Genomic DNA, 19,841 nt, shown 5'->3' on the forward strand with positions numbered 1-19,841 from the left:
GGAGTCTTATTTGTTGGTATTTGGAGATTCAGAAATGTTTCCATTCCTTTATGTCTCTCTACTTTGCCAGAATCTTTTAAAGAAACAAGTTGAGACTCGGACGGCAGATGGTCGGAGGAGAATCACGCCTCTCTGCATAGCACAGCTGGACACCGGGTACTCGTTCACTCACCAAGCTTTCTGTGGCCTTCTCTGGGAGGTCTTCCTCTCTCCTTTTGCCAGGTAGCACTGTCATAACCAGGACTTCACAGGCTCTTGGGCCAGCCTCACCCACAGAGTCTGGAAGTGAGTTGATTCCAGCTTCCCAGCATCCTCAAAGCCTTGCGCTACTGCAGAGCCCTGTGCACACCTGATGGTGGTGCAGGCAGGTGGGGAGGCTGGCCCTGCTTTGTTGAAGATACCAGGGAGAGAAAAGTCAGACTGATTTTTTTTTTTTTTCTGTTTCTCTTTCCACTTTTATAGCCTTCTCTTTCTGATTAAGAAAGGAATATGTACACATTGTGGAAAACAGTAAAAGCACAAAGATACGATCACTGTTAACGTTTTGGTGTCCGTATCTCCTGTTTGTTCCTGTATCTTGACCTTGCATCCATTTTAATAACTCCTCTGAAGCATTGGTTTGCTGACGGTCCAGGTGCCCCACCTGTGAACGCACCATGATTTACTTAACCAGCCCCTTAACTGTGGACGTGTAGTTTGTACAGTGTTTTGTGACTGTAAATGAATCTCTGAGCACACCTGTGACTGTTCCCTCAGGACACTTCCCAGAAGTGGACTTGCTGGGTGGGGGGTAGATTTCCCTGATGGAGCAGAGAGGGACAGTGGATTCAGCTGGATTTGTCCTTGTCTTGGCATCTGTCATCAGGCTTGCTTTTGTATTGGTCATTCTCTCCAAAGTGAGGTATGTTGATTCAAAGGATGATAAGGCCCCATGTGAGAGGAATAGGCCAAACATCAAGATGACTCACTCTTTTCAGCCTGTCTACTCAGGGCACCACACACAGTAGTCCTCTGCATTTCCCACTAGTTCCTCCATGAGCTGTTCCAAATCTTCCCTGAAGTCTGCAGAGACCTTCAGTCACGTGATGTGCTGATGGCCTCCTCATGTCAGGTGTGCAAGTGCTGAGGACCTGGAGGGAAGTGACCTGACCAGGTAGAGCCAAAATCAACTTCCAGACTCCTCCCATAGAGTGGTTTTCCCTTGATCAAACCTTTTTCCCATTATGAACCTATGCAGAGAATGCCACCTGCCCACCTTTATCAGGCCCAAGTGAAACCAAGTATGTGACAGTGCTTGAACATTTCAGAGCTTATGAGAATGAGGCTTGTAGAGGTGGTAGAAGTGGTGGTGGCACTTTTGTTCTGTGGATCCTTCCAGGCCTCACCTGGTGAGGAGGCAGAGGTGGTAGATGACTTCCTGCCTGGCCTTGAGCCAGCTTTCTGCCATGGGGCACATATTTCTGGCACTAGAACTTGATTCTTTTTTTCCTCTTGATTCCCATGTCAAAACAAGTAGCAATGGAAGAGGTAATTATTAGCTTATCTAATCAAGAAAGAAAAGAGAAGTTGCACATATTTAAAATAGACATAAATGGGAAATAATCAAAGATGAAGAATAAATCAAAAGGGTGAAAGACATCTTTGCTGAACTCTGCAAATAAATTTGAAAGTAAATTATTTGGGGGAAAAAAAATAACGAAAATTGAAGAAAATCTGTACAGATGAATTATTATAGAAGAAATAGAGGACACTCTCAAACAGTTAACCTATCAAAGGCCACCAGAGTAAGATGGCTTGACAGGAAAATTCTAACAAACTTAAAGAACAGCTCATTCTAATACTATTGAAAATATTCTAGTGCTTTGAAAAAGAAGGAAAGCTTGCAAAATCTTTTTTTTTAATGAACACAATATTGAAATTTCATAATCAAAATGTGACAAAGATATAGTAAATTTCTGATCAATCTTAAATCCAAATGTCAATGCAAAATCCTAAATAAAATCATCACAAACAGAATGTTACAATGTGTTAAAATGCTAATACACTATAAACAAGTAAAATTTATTTCAGGAAAGCGAGATGCTTCAAATGATTTGGGGAAACTTGATTTACTCCTACATGTCAGTAGATCAAAATAAATAAATTGTATGATCATCTCTGTAGGTGCTTAAGAGGCACTTTTATTAAACCCAACATCATTGTTATTTAAAACTCAGTTAAATGGGAACAGATAGATGTTTGTTAAACTTGTTAAACTATCTTACTTCAAATTAAATTTAAGAATTGAACACATGTCTACACCTGTGACTGTAATTTAACATTGTTCTAGAGATCCCAGCTCCTATGGTTAGTTAAGAGAAAGAAGAAATTAGAAAGGAGGTGGTAAATGTGTCATTAGTCAAAGATGGTATAATCTGAAAGAGAATCAACTGGAAAAACCACCATAGACAGTAAAAGAAGACAGTGAGATGACTGGGTGCAACATAGCAAGATCAATTAGCACCAATTACCTTTAGAAGATGCAAAGGAAGAAATCACTTTCACAAATGTAGTACCTAGAATGTAACAAGAAATGGAGATCTTTATGAAGAAAAAATTTTAAAGTCTACTGAGATACCTAAAAGAAAATTCACAGAAATGCATACCATTTATTAGATAGGATGTCTCGGTATCATAAAGATGACAAATCTCCCTCAGCCTATAAATGTAACATGAGCCAATACAAATAACCATATGAGTTTTCAGCATCAGACAAACTGATTCTGAAGTTCTGTGAAAAAGTACATAGGAGTAGCTAAAATATTTCTGGAAAAGATTAATCAGGAAAGACTAGCCCCACTAGAAATTAAATCTTACAAGCTATAATAATTAAAATAGTGAGGTACTGACACATGAATAGAACAGTGGAATACAATAGAAAACTCAGAAATAGACTCAAATATTTATGAGAACTTTAAAGGTAATATTTTGCATCTGTGATGAATCATTACCTAATTCAATAAATGAAGTGAGGAAGTGATATTCTCTAGAAACAAAATTGAAGCCCTACAAGAATATGCAATGGAGAAAAGACAGTTTCTTCAGCAAGTGATGTTGAGAAAGCTACACAGCCACATGTAAATCAATGAAATTAGAACACTGCCTCACACCATATACAAAAATAACTCAAAATGGCTTAAAGACTTAAATATAAAACATGACACCATAAACTCCTAGAAGAGAACATAGGCAAAAATTCTCTGAGATAAATCGTACCAATGTTTTCTTCAGTCAGTCTCTCAAGGCAATAGAAATAAAAACAAGGGCTTCCCTGGTGGTGCAGTGGTTAAGAATCTGCCTGCCAATGCAAGGGACACGGGTTTGAGCCCTGGCCCGGGAAGATCCCACATGCCGCAGAGCAACTAAACCCATGTGCCACAACTACTGGGCCTGAGCTCTAGAGCCTGCAAGCGACAACTGCTGAGCCCATGTGCCACAACTACTGAAGCCTGCGCACGTAGAACCTGTGCTCCACAACAAGAGAAGCCCACGCACCACAACGAAGAGCAACCCCCACTCACTGCAACTAGAGAAAGCCCGCACACAGCAACGAAGACCCAACACAGCCAAAAAAAATAATAAATTTATTTTTAAAAAGAAATAAAAACAAAAATAGATAAACGGAACCTAATCAAACTTACAAGCTTTTGTACAGCAAAGGAAATCAGGAACAAAATGAAAAGACAGCCTACAAACTGGGAGAAAATATTTGCAAATGATGCGACCGACAAGGGCTTAATTTCAAAAATACAGAAACAGCTTATACAACTCAATAATAAAAAAAAAACCCAATCGTGGGCTTCCCTGGTGGCACAGTGGTTGAGAGTCCACCTGCCAGTGCAGGGGACATGGGTTCATACCCCGGTCCGGGCAGATCCCACATGCCGCAGGGCGGCTGGGCCCGTAAGCCATGGCCGCTGAGCCTGTGCGTCCGGAGCCTGTGCTCCGCAACGGGAGAGGCCACAACAAAGACAAAAAAAAAAAAACCCAATCGAAAAATGGGCAGAAGACCTAAACAGACATTTCTCCAAAGAAAACATACAGATGGCCAACAGAGACATGAAAGGATGCTCAACACCAATTATTAGAGAAATGCAAGTCAAAACTACAGTGAAGAACCACCTCGCACTGGTCAGGATGGCCATGATTAAAAAGTCTACAAGTAACAAATGCTGGAAAGGGAGAAAAGTGAACCCTCCTACACTGCTAATGGGAATGTAAATTGGTGCAGCCACTATGGAGAATAGTATGGAGGTTCTTCAAAAAACTAAAGTAGAGTTGCCATGTGATCCACCAATCCCACTCCTGGGTATATATCTGGAGAAAGCAATAATTCAAAAAGATATATGCACCCCAATGTTCATAGCACACTATTCACAGTAGCTGAGACATGGAAACAACCTAAATGTCCATCGACAGATGAATGGATAATGAGGATGTGGTTTATATACAATGGAATATTACTCAGCCATAAAAAAAGAATGAAATAATGTCATTTGCAGGTACACGGATGAACCTAGCGATGGTCGTACTAAGTAAAGTAAGTCAGAAAGAGAAAGGCAAATACCATATGATATCACTTATATGTGGAATCTAAAATATGACACAAATGAACCTATCTACAAAACAGAAATAGATGCACAGAAATAGAGAGCGGACTTGTGGTTGCCAGCGGGTAGGTGGTGGGGGAGGGATGGATTGGGAGTTTGGGATTAGCAGATGCAAACTATTATATATAGGATGGATAAACAACAAGGTCCTACTGTGTAGCACAGGGAACTGTATTCAGAATCCTATGATAAACCGTAATGGAAGAGAATTGTGTGTGTGTGTGTGTGTGTGTGTGTGTGTGTAACTGAATCACCTTGCTGTACAGCAGAAATTAACACAACATTGTAAATCAACTATACTTCAATAAAATAAATTTAAAAAAACATTTGGAGCCCTATCTCACGCATTAAAATTTTGCACAGCTCAGAAATTTTTCAGAGAACATTCTGAACATCTCAGAGATTTTTTTAATGTTTAACTTTTTTATTATTTAAAATTTTAGAATATTCCATAGAAGAATACTTTCATAATCTCAGAGGTAAAAAAAGTCTTCAAAACACAACATCCTGGGGAAAATATTTCCTGTCCATATAGGAATTTTTGAATATGTAAATAGGTCTTACAGTCAATAATAAAGACCAATAACCAAATAGAACCATGGATGACAGATATGAACAAACAGCTCCCAAAAATGGGAAATCAGATGTTTCTAGATGAAAAAATTTCAACCTTGCATCAAAATAATGGCAAATTAAAATTGTAGTAAGATACTATTTTTCATCTCTCAGATTATCAGGTATCAAGAAGTTGGTAAAGGGCTTCCCTGGTGGCGCAGTGGTTGAGAGTCCTCCTGCTGATGCAGGGGACACAGGTTCGTGCCCCGGTCCGGGAAGATCCCACATGCCACGGAACAGCTAGGCCCGTGAGCCATGGCTGCTGAGCCTGCGCGTGTGGAGCCTGTGCTCCGCAACAGGAGAGGCCACAACAGTGAGAGGCCCGCGTACCGCGCAAAAAAAAAAAAAGTTGATGAGGGTTTGGGGAAATAGGTACCCATGCACGGCTTGTGAGGTGAACCTCAAAGCAGGGACCTTGAGAACTATTTATCCAAAATCATCGATGAACATTCCATTTGCTGCTGCAGTTCCTTCTAGGAATTTATCCCACGTAACGTATGAAACAAGTGGGATGACAGTTACAACAGCAGGCGTCTCTGTGTGTGCCCCGTGTCATGCGCTACAGGAAGTACGTTAGTCCAGACAGCGGCCTCGTGGGGAGGGTCTTGTCATGTCTTTTGCAGACATGGTGGCTGAGGTGCCCAAGGCCTCAGAGCCTGTGCATGGCTGAGCCATGATACCCAGGGCCCTCAGCCGGCACACTGCAGTGTTTGTTACAGAAACACCGGGAAACCGTCCAGCTGTTCCTCACGAGAGGCTGGTTGGGTAAACCATGGCACGTCCACGCTGCCCATAATGAAAGGGAGGCCCACTCTGTGCACTGTGTTTCCCCAGCCCCAAGACACATTTGCACATGGTAACACCTCTTGAGATCAGAGTGCATCTTATCAGTGACACCTGACAGTTATAATCAGTCACAGTTTTTTTCTTTCTTAGTGGTATATAAAGTACCAGTTCATCTTAGATCTAATTAAATGTCGTGTATGGAGTGATTTTAATTTCCTTTTTACTTTTCTATAACTTACATAGAAATTCTGCCATGAAAATACATCGCCATTGGACCCAGAAAAAAATTTGCTTAGGATGTGTAAGTACTCAACATGGTGCTTGACGTCCAAGGCTGACTTTTCTTCTTCTCGACAACAGGGACTTCTCCACGGCCTTCTTCAACAGCATCCCGCTCTCGGGTTCCCTGGCAGGCACCATGCTCACCTCTCACAGCAGCCCGCAGCTGCTGCCGCTGGACTCCAGCACCCCCGTCCCCTTCGGCACCTCGAAGCCTTCCACAGAGCCTGTGGCGGCGACCGGCACCAGGCCTGCGGGTGATTCTGTCAGTAAGGACAGGTGAGTAGGTGCCAAGCTTGGTCCTGTACCTGGGCAAGTGCGGTTTGGACAGTTCCAGGGACACTTCGTGGCCTCTTCAGTAAAGAAAAGAGGCAGGTGCTTGGTTTCAGGTGAGGGCCTGCTCAGAAGGGAGCCTTGATCAGGAGAGTCTGATGATTAGGGCCCTGAGGACTTCATGTCCTGCGGGAAGATGCAGTCCCAGGATGGGAATACTAAGGATGGCAACTGGCCCGTGACACGTCACCTGTCACAGGGCCAGCCCACCTTCGGCCGGCCTGCTCATGTGCCACGGCACAGACTCCCCTTACACTCAGAATACATTTGCTCGGGGAGCCCATTGTCTTCACTGGCCATCACGTGGAAACCAAACTAGAAGTCTGAAAGGACCAGAGGAGCGTGACTAAGAGCCAAGAGCCATTTGCCCAGCGCCTGCTCTGAGTGACAAGCTGTGCCAGGCCCGACGTCTGCAGGGGTTGATTGGTGGGTCCTCGTCTCCGGGGAGGATCTAGGCTGGTAGGGGAAGAGGTAGCCACAGGGGTGCAGGGCTGATCCTCTGAGGGCCTTGGCAGGCAGGTCTCAGGAAGGCTTCTCAATTAGGCTGAGCCAGGGGATGGGGCTGGGGAGTAGGGGCAACAGCGAGAGCAGAGGCCTGGAGCCTGAAGAGTGGTGGGCGAGGGGAGGAAGGCTGGCTTCTCCCTGGAGTGGACACACAGGCGCTGGGACTTGCACCTTAGGAAACGACCAGCAGTGGGGCCCAAATTTAGCTGCTGCACTGGCACACAACTGACACTGTCAACGTGACCCTCCATCACCAGGGACAGAGCCGTGCATTATCACAGCTCCTGCCTCTGGTGTCATGGCTGTGGAGGCATGCACCAGGCTTCGAGTATCCCCTCTCCCTTGAGGGAAGAGAAGGGTATGGAGCAGCAAGACCAGTCAGGAAGCAGAGCATTGGGAGGAAGGGTGTCTGGGGAAGGACAGAACGCCAGGTTTGCAAAATGTTCAACAGTTGGCCGTGCAGGTCCCAGGAGAGGAGGGGAGGGTCATATAGGTGCCTGCGGGCATCTGGCCTGGGGTCCAGCGGCGGGGAGGGCAGTTAGCCCGGATGTGGGCAGAGGAGGCCCCATGGCTTTGACCCAGCGTGTGGGATGTGCTGGGACAGCGGAGCTGGCAAGCTCCAGCCTGAGCTCCCTTTCCTCTGTGGAGTCAGAGACACAGGGAGCACTTGGAGGAGAGCATAAAGGGTGTGTGATTGTCCCTGTGAGACCGTGGTCAGAGCTGGTGGTCAGAGCGGTTTGGGTGGAGCTGCTGTATTCAGGTTGTGGAGACAGAGCTCTATGGTGAGGAAAAGGGGGTTGTAGGAACCACTGTTGAGGCCTCGTGCTACCCCCAGAAGCTCTGAGAACACTAAAGTGGTACGGGTGTGAGTGCATTTGCTCACAGTCTTCTCAGAAAGCCAAACTCCCAGAACTTTAATATGTGAAGGTATTAAAGAAAGTTGGCAATAGTCGATTACGTCTTGAAATTATTTATGGAAGTTTGATATTTGTGCCCCATTCACTTGGCTCCAAGCCCCACAAATCCCGGACTCCCGGATCCTCAGTGGGTTGTGCTGATGTGGCCTTCCGTCTCCACCCCACCCCCAGCGTGAATGCGGCCTCTGCTCCTGCTGCACCGTCCCCCTCCATCCTCACAACCCCGTCCAAGATCGAACCTATGAAAGCGTTCGACTCCCGATTCACGGAGCGCTCCAAAGCCACGCCGGGGGCTCCTGCCTTGGCCGGTTTGACCCCGACAGCTATGGAAAGGTAGGTGGTGGCTGTGTGGGGCCCCAGAGATGGGGAGGGTACAGACTTGGGCCAGCCGTGCCATGTCCGCCTTCCTATGAGGGTGCAGACTCCTGTCCCTCTGTATTCAGGAGCCACCACTCTGAGGAGAAAGGTGTGGCTGCCTCACGGAGCCATGGGGTGGGGGTGGGGGACCAAAGGGCAGAGGCACGAGGGCTGGTGGGTGCAGAGGCTGTGCTGAGATGGTCAGAGGGTGGGAGGCTCTGGTCCTGGCCTTCTGCTCAGACACTGACCAGGAGGTCGGGAGCTGAAATTAAAGTGATGGAGGGGAGGCCTCTGTGAGGTCCAACGGGCTTCTGAGCCCCTGCAGCATGTCCTCTGCACCTTCCTGAGTACAGGCAGCAGTCATGGGAGGGGCAGGAGTTCTCCTGAGGAGCCACACTGAGTGTTTCAGCCTCTGCTATTGACACAGAGCTTCTCTGCCTCCTGGGAGGGCCTCCTGCCGAGCCTGCTGTGGCACGGAGCTCACTGCCTGGTCCAGCAAGTCGAAGGCTGGGAGAGTCTGAGGGGGGGCCGGGCCACCTTCCTCCACACGGGCCAGGGCCTTGAGTGCCAACCTGGAGCTGTGACCCACTGCAAGGTGATTGGGCTCAGCGTTACCATTAGCCACATCAGGGACGTGGGCCAGAGCCTCTTGCAGGAACCACGTGGCCAGAAGGTGCCCAGTGGAGGGAGCATCTGGGATGAGACCTGTCCTTGCCATGGACGGTGTCTTCGAGCTAAAGCCACACTGTACTGTCCCCGGGGCTTCACCCATGTTCTCGAAACTGCTTGTCTGAGTGGGATTCGTCCTTGGAGAATAGGCCCCAGAAGCCAGCATGGGACAGCTGTCCCTTCAGGTCAGCGGTGACTTTGGCGTGGGGTCTGCAGTGTGGTCACGTCTGTTTTATACAGGTGTTTCATGTGATCTTTTTACCCAGCAATTTTTCTGCCCATCAGTATAGAGGATCTGAAACCTCCTTGCTGCTAAACATTCTGAAATGCTGGATGAAACGTAACATGTCCCTAAAGTTGTGACTAGTTCACAAGAAAGTAAGTGAAGTCCCTAGGAGCCAAAATCTAAGAGTGAACAAAACAACCAGAGCAGTGGGTGTTAGGAGGTTACTGGCCTGGTGAACAAGGACCTTGAGTTTTAATGGCCACACAGATTTGAGACAGGGCCTTAGGCCTGAGCCACGTAGGGATTGGAACCTAAGACACTAGCATGAAGTCAAGCTGCTTAAAAAAGTGTACCTCCAGTGAGAGGGGGACTAGAAGAAACCTGACTGACAGCATAGGAACATGGCCAGAGCCTGGAATGTCTCAGCCTGCCCTCTGAGTTAGGAAAACAGTCTTTCCCTGAGGCTGTGTCACCACAGGCCTGCCCTCAAGTGGATTGGAGGTCACTTTAACACTACCTCTGTCATCTGGAAATCACCAAGCCAAGAACTGGACACAAAAGAAGATTCTAGTCTAATTAACACCCCAGAGGCACTTGGCAAAGCAAATATAAATCCATCCTGACCCCAGGGGGTACTGTGTTCCCATTAAAGAAACACTGCCTGAGATGACTCAGAATCCAAAGGAACAAAGCCCGTGAAGAAACCCTGATCATCCACGCGTGCCGGGAGCAGAAGGTGTAGACCTCTGTACCTCTGATGGTAGATTGTCAGATGGTGGCTGTAAAATAAACACGCGTAAGATGGTCAAAGACAAGAAAGATAAAGAAAACGTGAGGAAAGATTCGTAATCTATCCCATGTATAAAAATTAACTCAAAATGGATTGAAGAACTAAATGTAAGAGTTAAACTGTAAAACTCTTAGAAGAAAACATAGATGTGACCTTGGATTAGAAAACTGTTTCTTAGATGTGACACCTAAAACACAAGCAACTAAAGAACAAATAGAAAAATTGGGCATCATCAAAACTTAAAACTTTTGTGCTTCAAAGAGCACTGTCAGCAGAATGAAAGGACAACCTACTAAATGGGAGAAAATATTTGCAAATCACATCTGAGTGAAGAGCTCTTATAGCTCAACAGTAAAAAGAGTAATAACCCAGTTTTTAAATGGACAAAGGATTTAAATAGACATTTCTCCAAAGAAGATAAACAACCATAAGCACATAAAAAAACATTCAACATCATTAGTCGTCAGAGAAATGCAAACCAAAACTACAGTGAACTACCACTTCGCACCCACTAGGATCCGTGATCAGAAAGTCAGATAATAAGAAGTGTTAGTGAGGATGGGGAGAAATCAGGACCCTCGTAGATTCTGGTGGGATTGTAAAATGGTTCAGCTGATTTAGAGGACAATCTGGCGTTTCCATAAATGGTTAAAATAGAGTTACTGTCTGAGCCAGCAATCCCACACCTAGGTAGATACCCAAGAGAATTGAAAACGTATTCATGTAAAAACTTGTACACAAAAGTTCATATCAGGGGACTTCCCTGGTGGTCCAGTGGTTAAGAATCCACCTTCCAATGCAGGGGACATGGGTTTGATCCCTTGTCGGGCAACTAAGATCCCACATGCTGCAGGGCAACTAAGCCTGAGTGCCGCAACTAGAGAGCCCATTTGCCGCAAATACTGAGCCTTCACACCACAACTAGCGAGAAGCCTGCATGCTGCAATGAAAGATCCACATGCCACAATGAAGACCCAATACAGCCAAAAAAAAAAGTTCATATCCGTATTATTCATAATAGCAAAAAAGTGGAAATATCCCAAATGTCCGTCAATTGATGAATGGATTTTTAAAATGTGGTACATCCATACAGTATATCAATAATATTATTTGGCAATAAAAAGGAATGGAATGCTTATACATGCCACAACAGGGAAAAACCTTGACAACGTTATGCTAAGTGAAAGAAGCCAGTCACAAAGGACCACATGTTCTATGATTCCATTTATATTTAATTCCGGAATAGGCAAATCCATGGAGACAGAAAGTAGATTAGTGGCTGCCAGGGCAGGATGGGGTGAGTGCTGATGGATACAAAGTTTCTTTTGGGGATTATGAAAGTGCTCAAGGCTTAGCGGTGATGATTGATGGCCTTATGAATATACTAAAAACTACTGAATTCTATACTTTAAAATGGTGACTTTTATAGTATGTGAATTATAGCTCAGTTAGAAATAATACACCATCAAAAAGACCAGATAGATTTGGAAATGAACCCGAAAATACTTTTGGAAAAGAAAAATAATAATCATTGCAATTGAAGAGTCAGCGGAGGGAATTCCCTGGCGGTCCAGTGGTTAGGACTCAGTACTTTCACTGCCAGGGGCCCAGGTTTCAATACCTGGTCGGGGAACTAAGATCCTGCAAGCCACGCGTCCAAAAAAAAAAACCTCAGTGGGCATATTTGACAGCAGAGGAGGCCCAGCTGAGAAGCGCATTTGATCTGAGGAAATGACCTGGGTGCTGCAGAGGTGAAGAGGTGGAGCCCAAGGAGGAGTGTCTAGAGGGCAGAGGGTAGGGTCTGCGTGCACCTAACAGGAGTTCCCCAAAGAGGGCGGGCTGTGGGGCATTGGTCAAGAGGGAGTGGCCGATGTTTCATAGGCTTAAGCAAGTATTGAAATCTCAGTTTTGGAAATGGAGTGAGCTCTGAATAGCCAGAATAAAACACAATTTCCACCTTAGTGAAACCACAGGGCACCATAGCTAGGAATTCCTTCTGTTCACTGAGGGAAGATGTTCACCTTGTAGGTCTCCATGGCCCTTATCGTTGTCAGTTCCTAGCTCTCAGGGAGTGCAGACCCTGCTTTGAGAATTGCAGAGGCTACCCCTTGAATCAGGCTGCTAGAGGGCAAAGTCTTGATGCATGACCTGGGCCCGATGCCACCAGGGATTGTCCCTCAGTAGCTGTGTTACCCACATCTCATAAGGCCTTTCAGCCACACATACAGCTCCAGCAGGAACTATAGAATAAGGGCTCATCAAGTTTCCCATTCTCAGCTTCTCCCTTGAAAAGGCAGTGAATAAATAAAAGAATCAAAAACCCAAAAAAATAAGAAAGTGGCAGTGAGTGAGTATTCACTTAGGGCCAAGCTTCCTGCTTCTGAGGCAGCAGGAGGGTCTGGTATCAGGCACAGTAAGTTCACCTCCTGAACATCCCTCTTGCTTCAGCTGTTTATCCCTCCCTCTGTCCTTCCTGAATACCTGAAAACCACTGATCTTTTTACTGTCTCTACAGTTTTGCCTTTCCTAGAATGTCATATAATTGGAAACATACTGTACCTAGCCTTTTCAAACGGGTGTCTTTTACTTAGTAATATCCATTTAAGGTTCTTCCATGCATTTTCATGGTTTGATAGCTTATTTCTTATTATTAACAGATCTTGTCCCATTTTATGGATGCACATAGTTTGTATGTACCACAGTTTAAGCATTCCCCCATTGAAGGACATCATGGTTTCTTCCATTTTTTGGCAATTATATATAGATGATGTATAAAAACTGCTGTCAGTACTCACATATAGGTTTTTGTGTGAATATATGTTTTCATCTCCACTGGGCAGATACCTAGGAGTGCAACTGCTGGTTGGTATGGTAAGACTAGGTTTAGCTTTGTAAGAAACTGCCAGACTGTCTTCCAAAATGACTGCAGTCCCACCAACAGTGAATGTGTTCATTTGATCCACATCCTTGTTGGCGTTTGGTATCATCAATTTTCTGGGTTTTAGCCGTTCTAATAAGTGTTTAGTGGTATCTTGTTTTAATTTTCAATTGCTGAATGACATATGATGCTGAACATCTTTTCATACACTTATCAGCCATCTCATCTTTGGTGAGTGCCTGTTCAGATCTTTGTTCATTTTTTTAAATTGGTTATTTCTTTTTATTTATTTATTTATTTATTTGTTTTATTTATTTATTTTGGCTGTGTTGGGTCTTCGTTGCTGCGCGTGGGCTTTCTCTAATTGCGGCAAGCGGGGGCCACTCTTCATTGCAGTGCGCGGGCTTCTCACTGCGGTGGCCTCTCTTAGCTGCAGAGCACGGGCTCCAGGCGCGTGGGCTTCAGCAGTGGCAGCACGTGGGCTCAGTAGTTGTGGCTCACGGGCTCCAGAGCACAGGCTCAGTAGTTGTGGCGCACGGGCCTAGCTGCTCCACAGCATGTGGCATCCTCCCGGACCAGGGATCGAACCCGTGTTCCCTGAACTGGCAGGTGGATTCTCAACCACTGTGCCACCAGGGAAGCCCTAATTGGTTATTTCTTACTGCTGAATTTTAAGAATTCTTTGTATATTTTAGATACAAGTCTTTTTTCAGGTAATGTGATTCACAGATATTTTCTCCCAGTCTTTGATTTGGCTTTCCATTCTCTTGACAGTGTCTTTCTCAGAGCAGAAATTTTTAATGTTAATGAAGTCCAACACATTAGATTTTTTTTTTTTTCTATCATGGATCATGCTTTTGGTGTTGTAACAAAAACTCATTGCCAGGGCTTCCCTGGTGGCGCAGTGGTTGAGAGTCCGCCTGCCGATGCAGGGGACACGGGTTCGTGCCCTGGTCCGGGAAGATCCCACATGCCGCGGGGTGGCTGGGCCCGTGAGCCATGGCTGCTGAGCCTGCGCGTCTGGAGCCTGTGCTCCACAACGGGGGAGGCCACAACAGTAAGAGACCCGCGTACCGCAAAAAAAAAAAAAAAAAAAAAAAAAACAACTCATTGCCAAACCCAAGTTCACCTAGACTTCCTACTATGTTTTCTTCTGAGTTCTCATTTTATAGTTTTGCATTTTACACTTAGATCTATGATCCGTTTTGAGTTAATGTTTGTGAAAGATATACGGTCTGTGTCTAGATTTAGCATTTGCATGTGGACGTCCATTTGTGCCAGCACCATTTGTTGAAAGATTATTCTATGTCTTTGCCTTTATCAAAGATCAATTGACTACATTTGTTTAGATCTATTTTAGGGTCTTTTCCTTTTCATATAAACTTTAGAATAAGTTTGTTGATACTATAATATAAGTTTCTGGGATTTTTGTTGGGATTCCATTGAATCTCTAGATCAAGTTAGGAAAAGTTGACATCTTAACAATATTGAGTCTTCCTATTCATGAACATAAAATATCTCAGTTTATTTAGATCTTTGATTTCTTTCATCAGAGTATTGTTTCCCTCATAGAATTTATACATATTTTGTTATATTTCTATCAAATTATTGCTCTTTTGGCACCAGTATAAGTGGTATTGTGTTTAGAATTTCAAATACCGCTTGTTCATTGCTGGTATATAGAAAAGCAGTCGACTTTTGTATGTTAACCTTGTATCTTGCAACCTTGGTATAATTGCTTATTAGTTACAGATTTTGTTGTTGTTGATTCTTTGGAATTTTCTACAATGACACAGTGTCATCACTGATGTTTTTATTCACTGAACACAGTTTTATTTTTCCTTCCCAATCTTTATACCTTTTATTTCCGTCTCTTGTCATACTGCATTAGCTAAGACTTCCAGTAAAATGTTAACAGTAAGGTTTTTTTGTGGTTATTCTTTATCAAGTTAAGTTCTCTATTTCTAGTTTGCTAAGTTTTTATCATTAATAGATGTTTGGTTTTGTCATATGCTTTTTCTGCATCAGTTGATATGGTCATAATGCTCTTCTTTAGTGTTGTTGGATGTGGTGGGTTACGTTAATTGATTTTTGAATGTTAAATCAGTATGCCTACCTGGAATAAATCCCATTTGGTCATGGTGTATAATTCGTTTTATACATTGTTGGATTCAATTTGCTAATATTTTGTTGAGGATTTTTGAATCTTTGTTCATGAGAGATATTGGTCTGTAGTTCTTCTTTCTTGTAATCTGGTTTGGATATTAGGGTAATGCTGGCCTCATAGGAGTTAGGATTTATTTCCTGTACTTCTGTTTTCTGGAACAGATTGTGGAGAATTGGTATAATTTCTTTCTTAAATGTTTGATAGAATTCACCAGTAAAACTGTCTGGGTCTGGTGCTTTCTTTCTTGGAAGATTATTAATTGTTGGTTAATTTCTTTAATAGATACAGGTCTATTCAGATTTATTTTTCCTTGTGTGAGTTTTGTGGATTTTTTTTTTCAAAGAACTGGTCCATTTTAACTAACTTATCAAATATATGGGTATAAAGTTGTTCATAATATTCCTTTATGATCCTTTTAATGTCCATGGATGGGATCAGTAGTGAGGGCCCCCTTTCATTTCTTTCTTTTTTTATTGATGTGTAGTTGATTTACAATATTGTGTTAGTCTCACACAATATATTTTGTGTAGCAAAATCATTCAGTTATATATTTTTCAGATTATTTTCCATTATAGGTTATTACAAGATATTGAATATGGATCCTTGTGCTATACAGTAAATCCTTGTTGCTTACCTCCCCTTTCATTTCTTTATTTTTATATAAATTATTTTATTTTTTTTTTGGCTGCATTGGGTCTTTGTTGCTGCACGCGGGCTTTCTCTAGTTGCAGTGAGCAGGGGCTACTCTTTGTTGAGGTGCGCAGGCTTCTCATTGCAGTGGCTTCTCATTGTGGAGCACGGGCTCTAGAGCACAGGCTCAGTAGTTGTGGTGTGCAGGCTTAGTTGCTCCGCAGCATGTGGAATCTTCCTGGACCAGGGCTTGAACCTGTGTCCCGGCATTGGCAGGCGGATTCTTAACCACTGTACCATGAGGGAAGTCCCTCCCCTTTCATTTCTGATATTAGTAATTTGTGTCTTCTCTCTCCTTTTCTGATTAGCCTCACTATAAGTTTATCAATTTTATTGATCTTTTCAAAGAACTGGCTTTTTATTTCATTGATTTTTCTCTATTTTCCCTTTTCAATTTCATTGATTTATGCTCTAATTTTTACTATTTACTTTATTCTGCTTGCTTTACATTATTTTGCTTATTATTGCATTAATGTTACTGCATTATTATTTTTATTTAATATTATTTTATTTTTTATTATTAATTTTCTACTGCTTGCTCATCTTTTTCTAGTTCCTAAAGGTGAGGTTATTTCAGGTCTTTCTTTTTTTCTAATTTATGCATTCTCTGCAATAAGTTTCCCTCTAAGCACTGCTTTCACTGTATCCCATAAAGTTTGACATTGTGTTTTCATTTTAATTTAATTCAATATTTTAAAATTTCTTTTGAGACTTTTTCTCTGATCCATGTGTTATTTAGAAATGTTGTTTAATCATGAAAGATGTGTGTTTTCTGACTTTGTTATTGATGTCTACTTTAATTCTGTTGTGGTCTTGAAGCATACTTTGTATGATTTCTGTTCTTTTATATTTGTTAGAGTATATTTTATGACCCAGAATATGGTCTATACTAGTGAATATTCCATGTGATCTTGAGAATAATGTATATTCTGCTATTGATAAATGAAGTATTTTTTAAATGTCAATTAAATACAATGAATGATGGTACTGTTCAATTAATTATGTCCTCATTGATTTTCTGTCTGCTGGATCTGTTGATTACTGATAGAGGTATATGGAAATCTCCAGCTATAATAGTGGACTTGTCTAGTTCTTCTTCCAGTTCTATCAGTTTTTCCACATGTATTTTGACACACTCTGTTGTTAGATGTATGCATATTAAGGATTGCTATGTCTTCTTGGAAAATCGACCCTCTTATCATCATATAATGCCTGTCTTTATTCTTGATAATTTTCCTTACTCTGATGACTGCTTTGTCTGAGATTAATACAGCTACTCCAGCTTTCTTTTAATTAGTGTTAGTGTGGCATGTCCTTCTCCATCCCTTTTTTTAAAGAGTAGACTTATTTTTTTTGAACAGTATAAGGTTCACAGCAAAATCGTACAGAAAGTACAGAGAGTTCTCATATACCCCTCTGCCTTAACTGTTGACATCCCACATCTGAGTGATACATTGGTTACAACCAATAAAACTACACAGACACATCATTATCACCCAAAGTCTATAGTTTACATTAAGTGTTCACCTTTGGTGTTGTGCATTCTGTGGGTTTGGACAGTGTATAAGGACATGCATCTACCACCATAATGGTATCATACAAAATAGTTTCACTGACCTAACAATCCTCTGCACTCTGCCTGTTCATCCCTCTCTCCTCCCAACCGCTGGCAATAACTGATATTTTTTTTACTATTTCCATAGTTTTTTGTTTTCCAGAATGTCATATAGTTGGAACCAGCCTTTACTTTTAATTTATGTGTCTTTATATTTAAGCTGAGTTTCTTGTAGACAACATATATGTGGGTTTTCTTTTTCATTCTTTTTGTCAGTTTCTTTTAATTGGTATATTTGGAATATTTGTATTTAAAGTGATTATTGATATAGTGAATTAATATCTACCATATTCTTAACGATTTTGGTCTCCCCCTTTTTCTTCTGCCTTCTCTGGTTTTAATTGAGCATGTTTTTGGTATGATTCCATTTTCTCTCTCTTATATTATCTCTTAGCATTATCTAAGAATATCTTAGATAGTAAGATAATGTGTCTCTTCCATTGTCTCTCTTAGCATGTCAACTGTACTGCTTTTTAAATTTTTTTTAGTGGTTGCCCTACAGTTTGAAATAAGCATTTATAACTAAATACACTTTCAAATAATGTTATAATGCTGAAGAGTAGTGCAGGTGCCTGTTAACAAAGTATTCCCAATTCTTTCTTACCAAGACATATAACATTGCTACTGTTTATTTATTTCACTTATCATCCAATACATTGTTGCTGTTACTAGTTTGAACAAAAAGTTATCTTTTACTTGTGTGTGTGTGTGTGTGTGTGTGTGTGTGTGTGTGTGTGTGTGCGCGCGCGTGTGTGTGGCCTGTGGATTTTAGTTCCCCGACCAGGGATTTTTTTTATAATATGATTATGTTCTATTTTTTATTTCTTATTTAGAGAATGTGATTTGTTCTTTTTTTAAATTAATTAATTAATTAATTAATTTTGGCTGCACTGGGTCTTTGTTACGGTACTCGGGCTTCTCTAGTTGCAGTGCTTGAGCTCTAGAGCTCACGGGCTCAGTAGTTGTGGCACATGTGCTTATTGTGGTATGTGGGATCTTAGTTCCCCAACCAGGGATCAAACCCAGACCCCCTGCATTGGGAGCAAAGAGTCCTAACCACTGGACTGCCAGAGAATTCCCAAAAAGTTATCTTTTAATTAAGAATAAGACAAATAAAATTCTTACAGTACTTATTCTTTCTCTAGCACTTTCTTCATGCAGATCTGAGTTTTTGACCTGTATCATTTTCCTTCTCTCTGAAGAACTTCTTTTAACATTTCTTGCAAGGCAGTTCTGCTGGCAACACATTTCCTCTAGTGTCTTTTTGTTGTTTTTGTCTGAGAAAACCTTTATTTCTCTTTCATTTTTTGAGATATAATTTCAGTGGGTACAGAATTCTAGGTTGGTGGGTTTGTTTTTAACACCTTATATGTTTCACTTAAGTCAGTTTTTGCTTGAACGGTTTCTGAAGAGAGGTCTGTTGTAACCTTTATTCTGTCCCTTATTAGCTGAAGTGTATTTTTCCCTCTGCTTCTCTCAAGAGTTTCTGTTTGTCTTTGGTTTGCTGCAGTTTATGTTATGTGTAGGTAGGTGTGGATTTTTTGATATTTATTCTACTTAGTGTTCTCTGAGCAGCTGAGATCTGTGGTTTGGTATCTTTCATTAATTTTGAAAAAGTCTTAGCTATTATTATTATTAAATTCTCTCTGCTTATATGATCCATCTGTTCTTGTGTGTAGTCCTGATTTTTCCATTAGAGCCCTTAACATATTAATAAGTTATTTAAAAATCCTGGCCTCATAATTCCAAAATTGCTGCCATGTCTGACTCTGGTTCTGATCCTGCTTCATCTCGAGACTGTTTCATTTTGGGTTTTTGTTTGATTTTGTTTTGTTTTGCCTTTTATCGTGTCTTGTAATTTTTGTTGAAACCTGGACATAATGTACTAAGTAATAGGAACTGGGGGTAAAAGGTCTTTAATGTGAGGTTTTGTTTACCTGGTAAGAATTAGGTCTTATTTACTGTCTCCTGAAGCTGCAGGTGTTAGAGGCTTCCATTTCTTCTGGTGTCTTTGCTTTTCTCTCCCTGTTTTCCTTGAGTTTCCCTAGAAACTCCTTGTTAAATGGAGTCTGTGTCTTGCAGTTCTCTTAGTTGTGATCTAGTGTTCTTATTACACAGGGGCCCTGTTGATTTTGTGGGGTATTGGGGAGGAGAAGCACTCTCTAGTCTCATGATTGTCTCCTGTGTTGTTGTTGGGCCAGAGTCCCTGGCCTATGACCTTCAAGAGAGTTTCTTAGTGCGTGTGGAGGGGGGCTAGGCTGGAGTTGGTTGATTGCCCTGCCCCCAGGTCACATCATACTCAGTAAAGTAGTTTTCCTTGGGGGAAGGCTTTTGTTAAGGAGAACAGGACTCTGGGTATGTTTCAG

At 42.3% G+C, this 19,841-nt stretch overlaps 1 protein-coding gene across 6 annotated transcripts in view; it reads left to right on the plus strand.

Moving 5' to 3' along the window:
• The window catches only part of LOC101285534 (protein HIRA), a 75,185-nt gene that overhangs the window by 35,081 nt on the left and 20,263 nt on the right, over positions 1-19,841 (plus strand). For all 6 annotated transcript variants that reach the window (XM_033439558.2, XM_012535301.3, XM_033439559.2 and 3 more), the window contains 3 exons: positions 71-156; positions 6,411-6,608; positions 8,255-8,416. In XM_033439558.2, coding sequence (XP_033295449.1) covers positions 71-156; positions 6,411-6,608; positions 8,255-8,416 — 446 coding nt within the window. The remainder of the gene's footprint in view (positions 1-70; positions 157-6,410; positions 6,609-8,254; positions 8,417-19,841) is intronic.

This window comes from Orcinus orca, chromosome 15 (genome assembly GCF_937001465.1).
Source record: "Orcinus orca chromosome 15, mOrcOrc1.1, whole genome shotgun sequence".
Classification (NCBI taxonomy): domain Eukaryota; kingdom Metazoa; phylum Chordata; class Mammalia; order Artiodactyla; family Delphinidae; genus Orcinus; species Orcinus orca.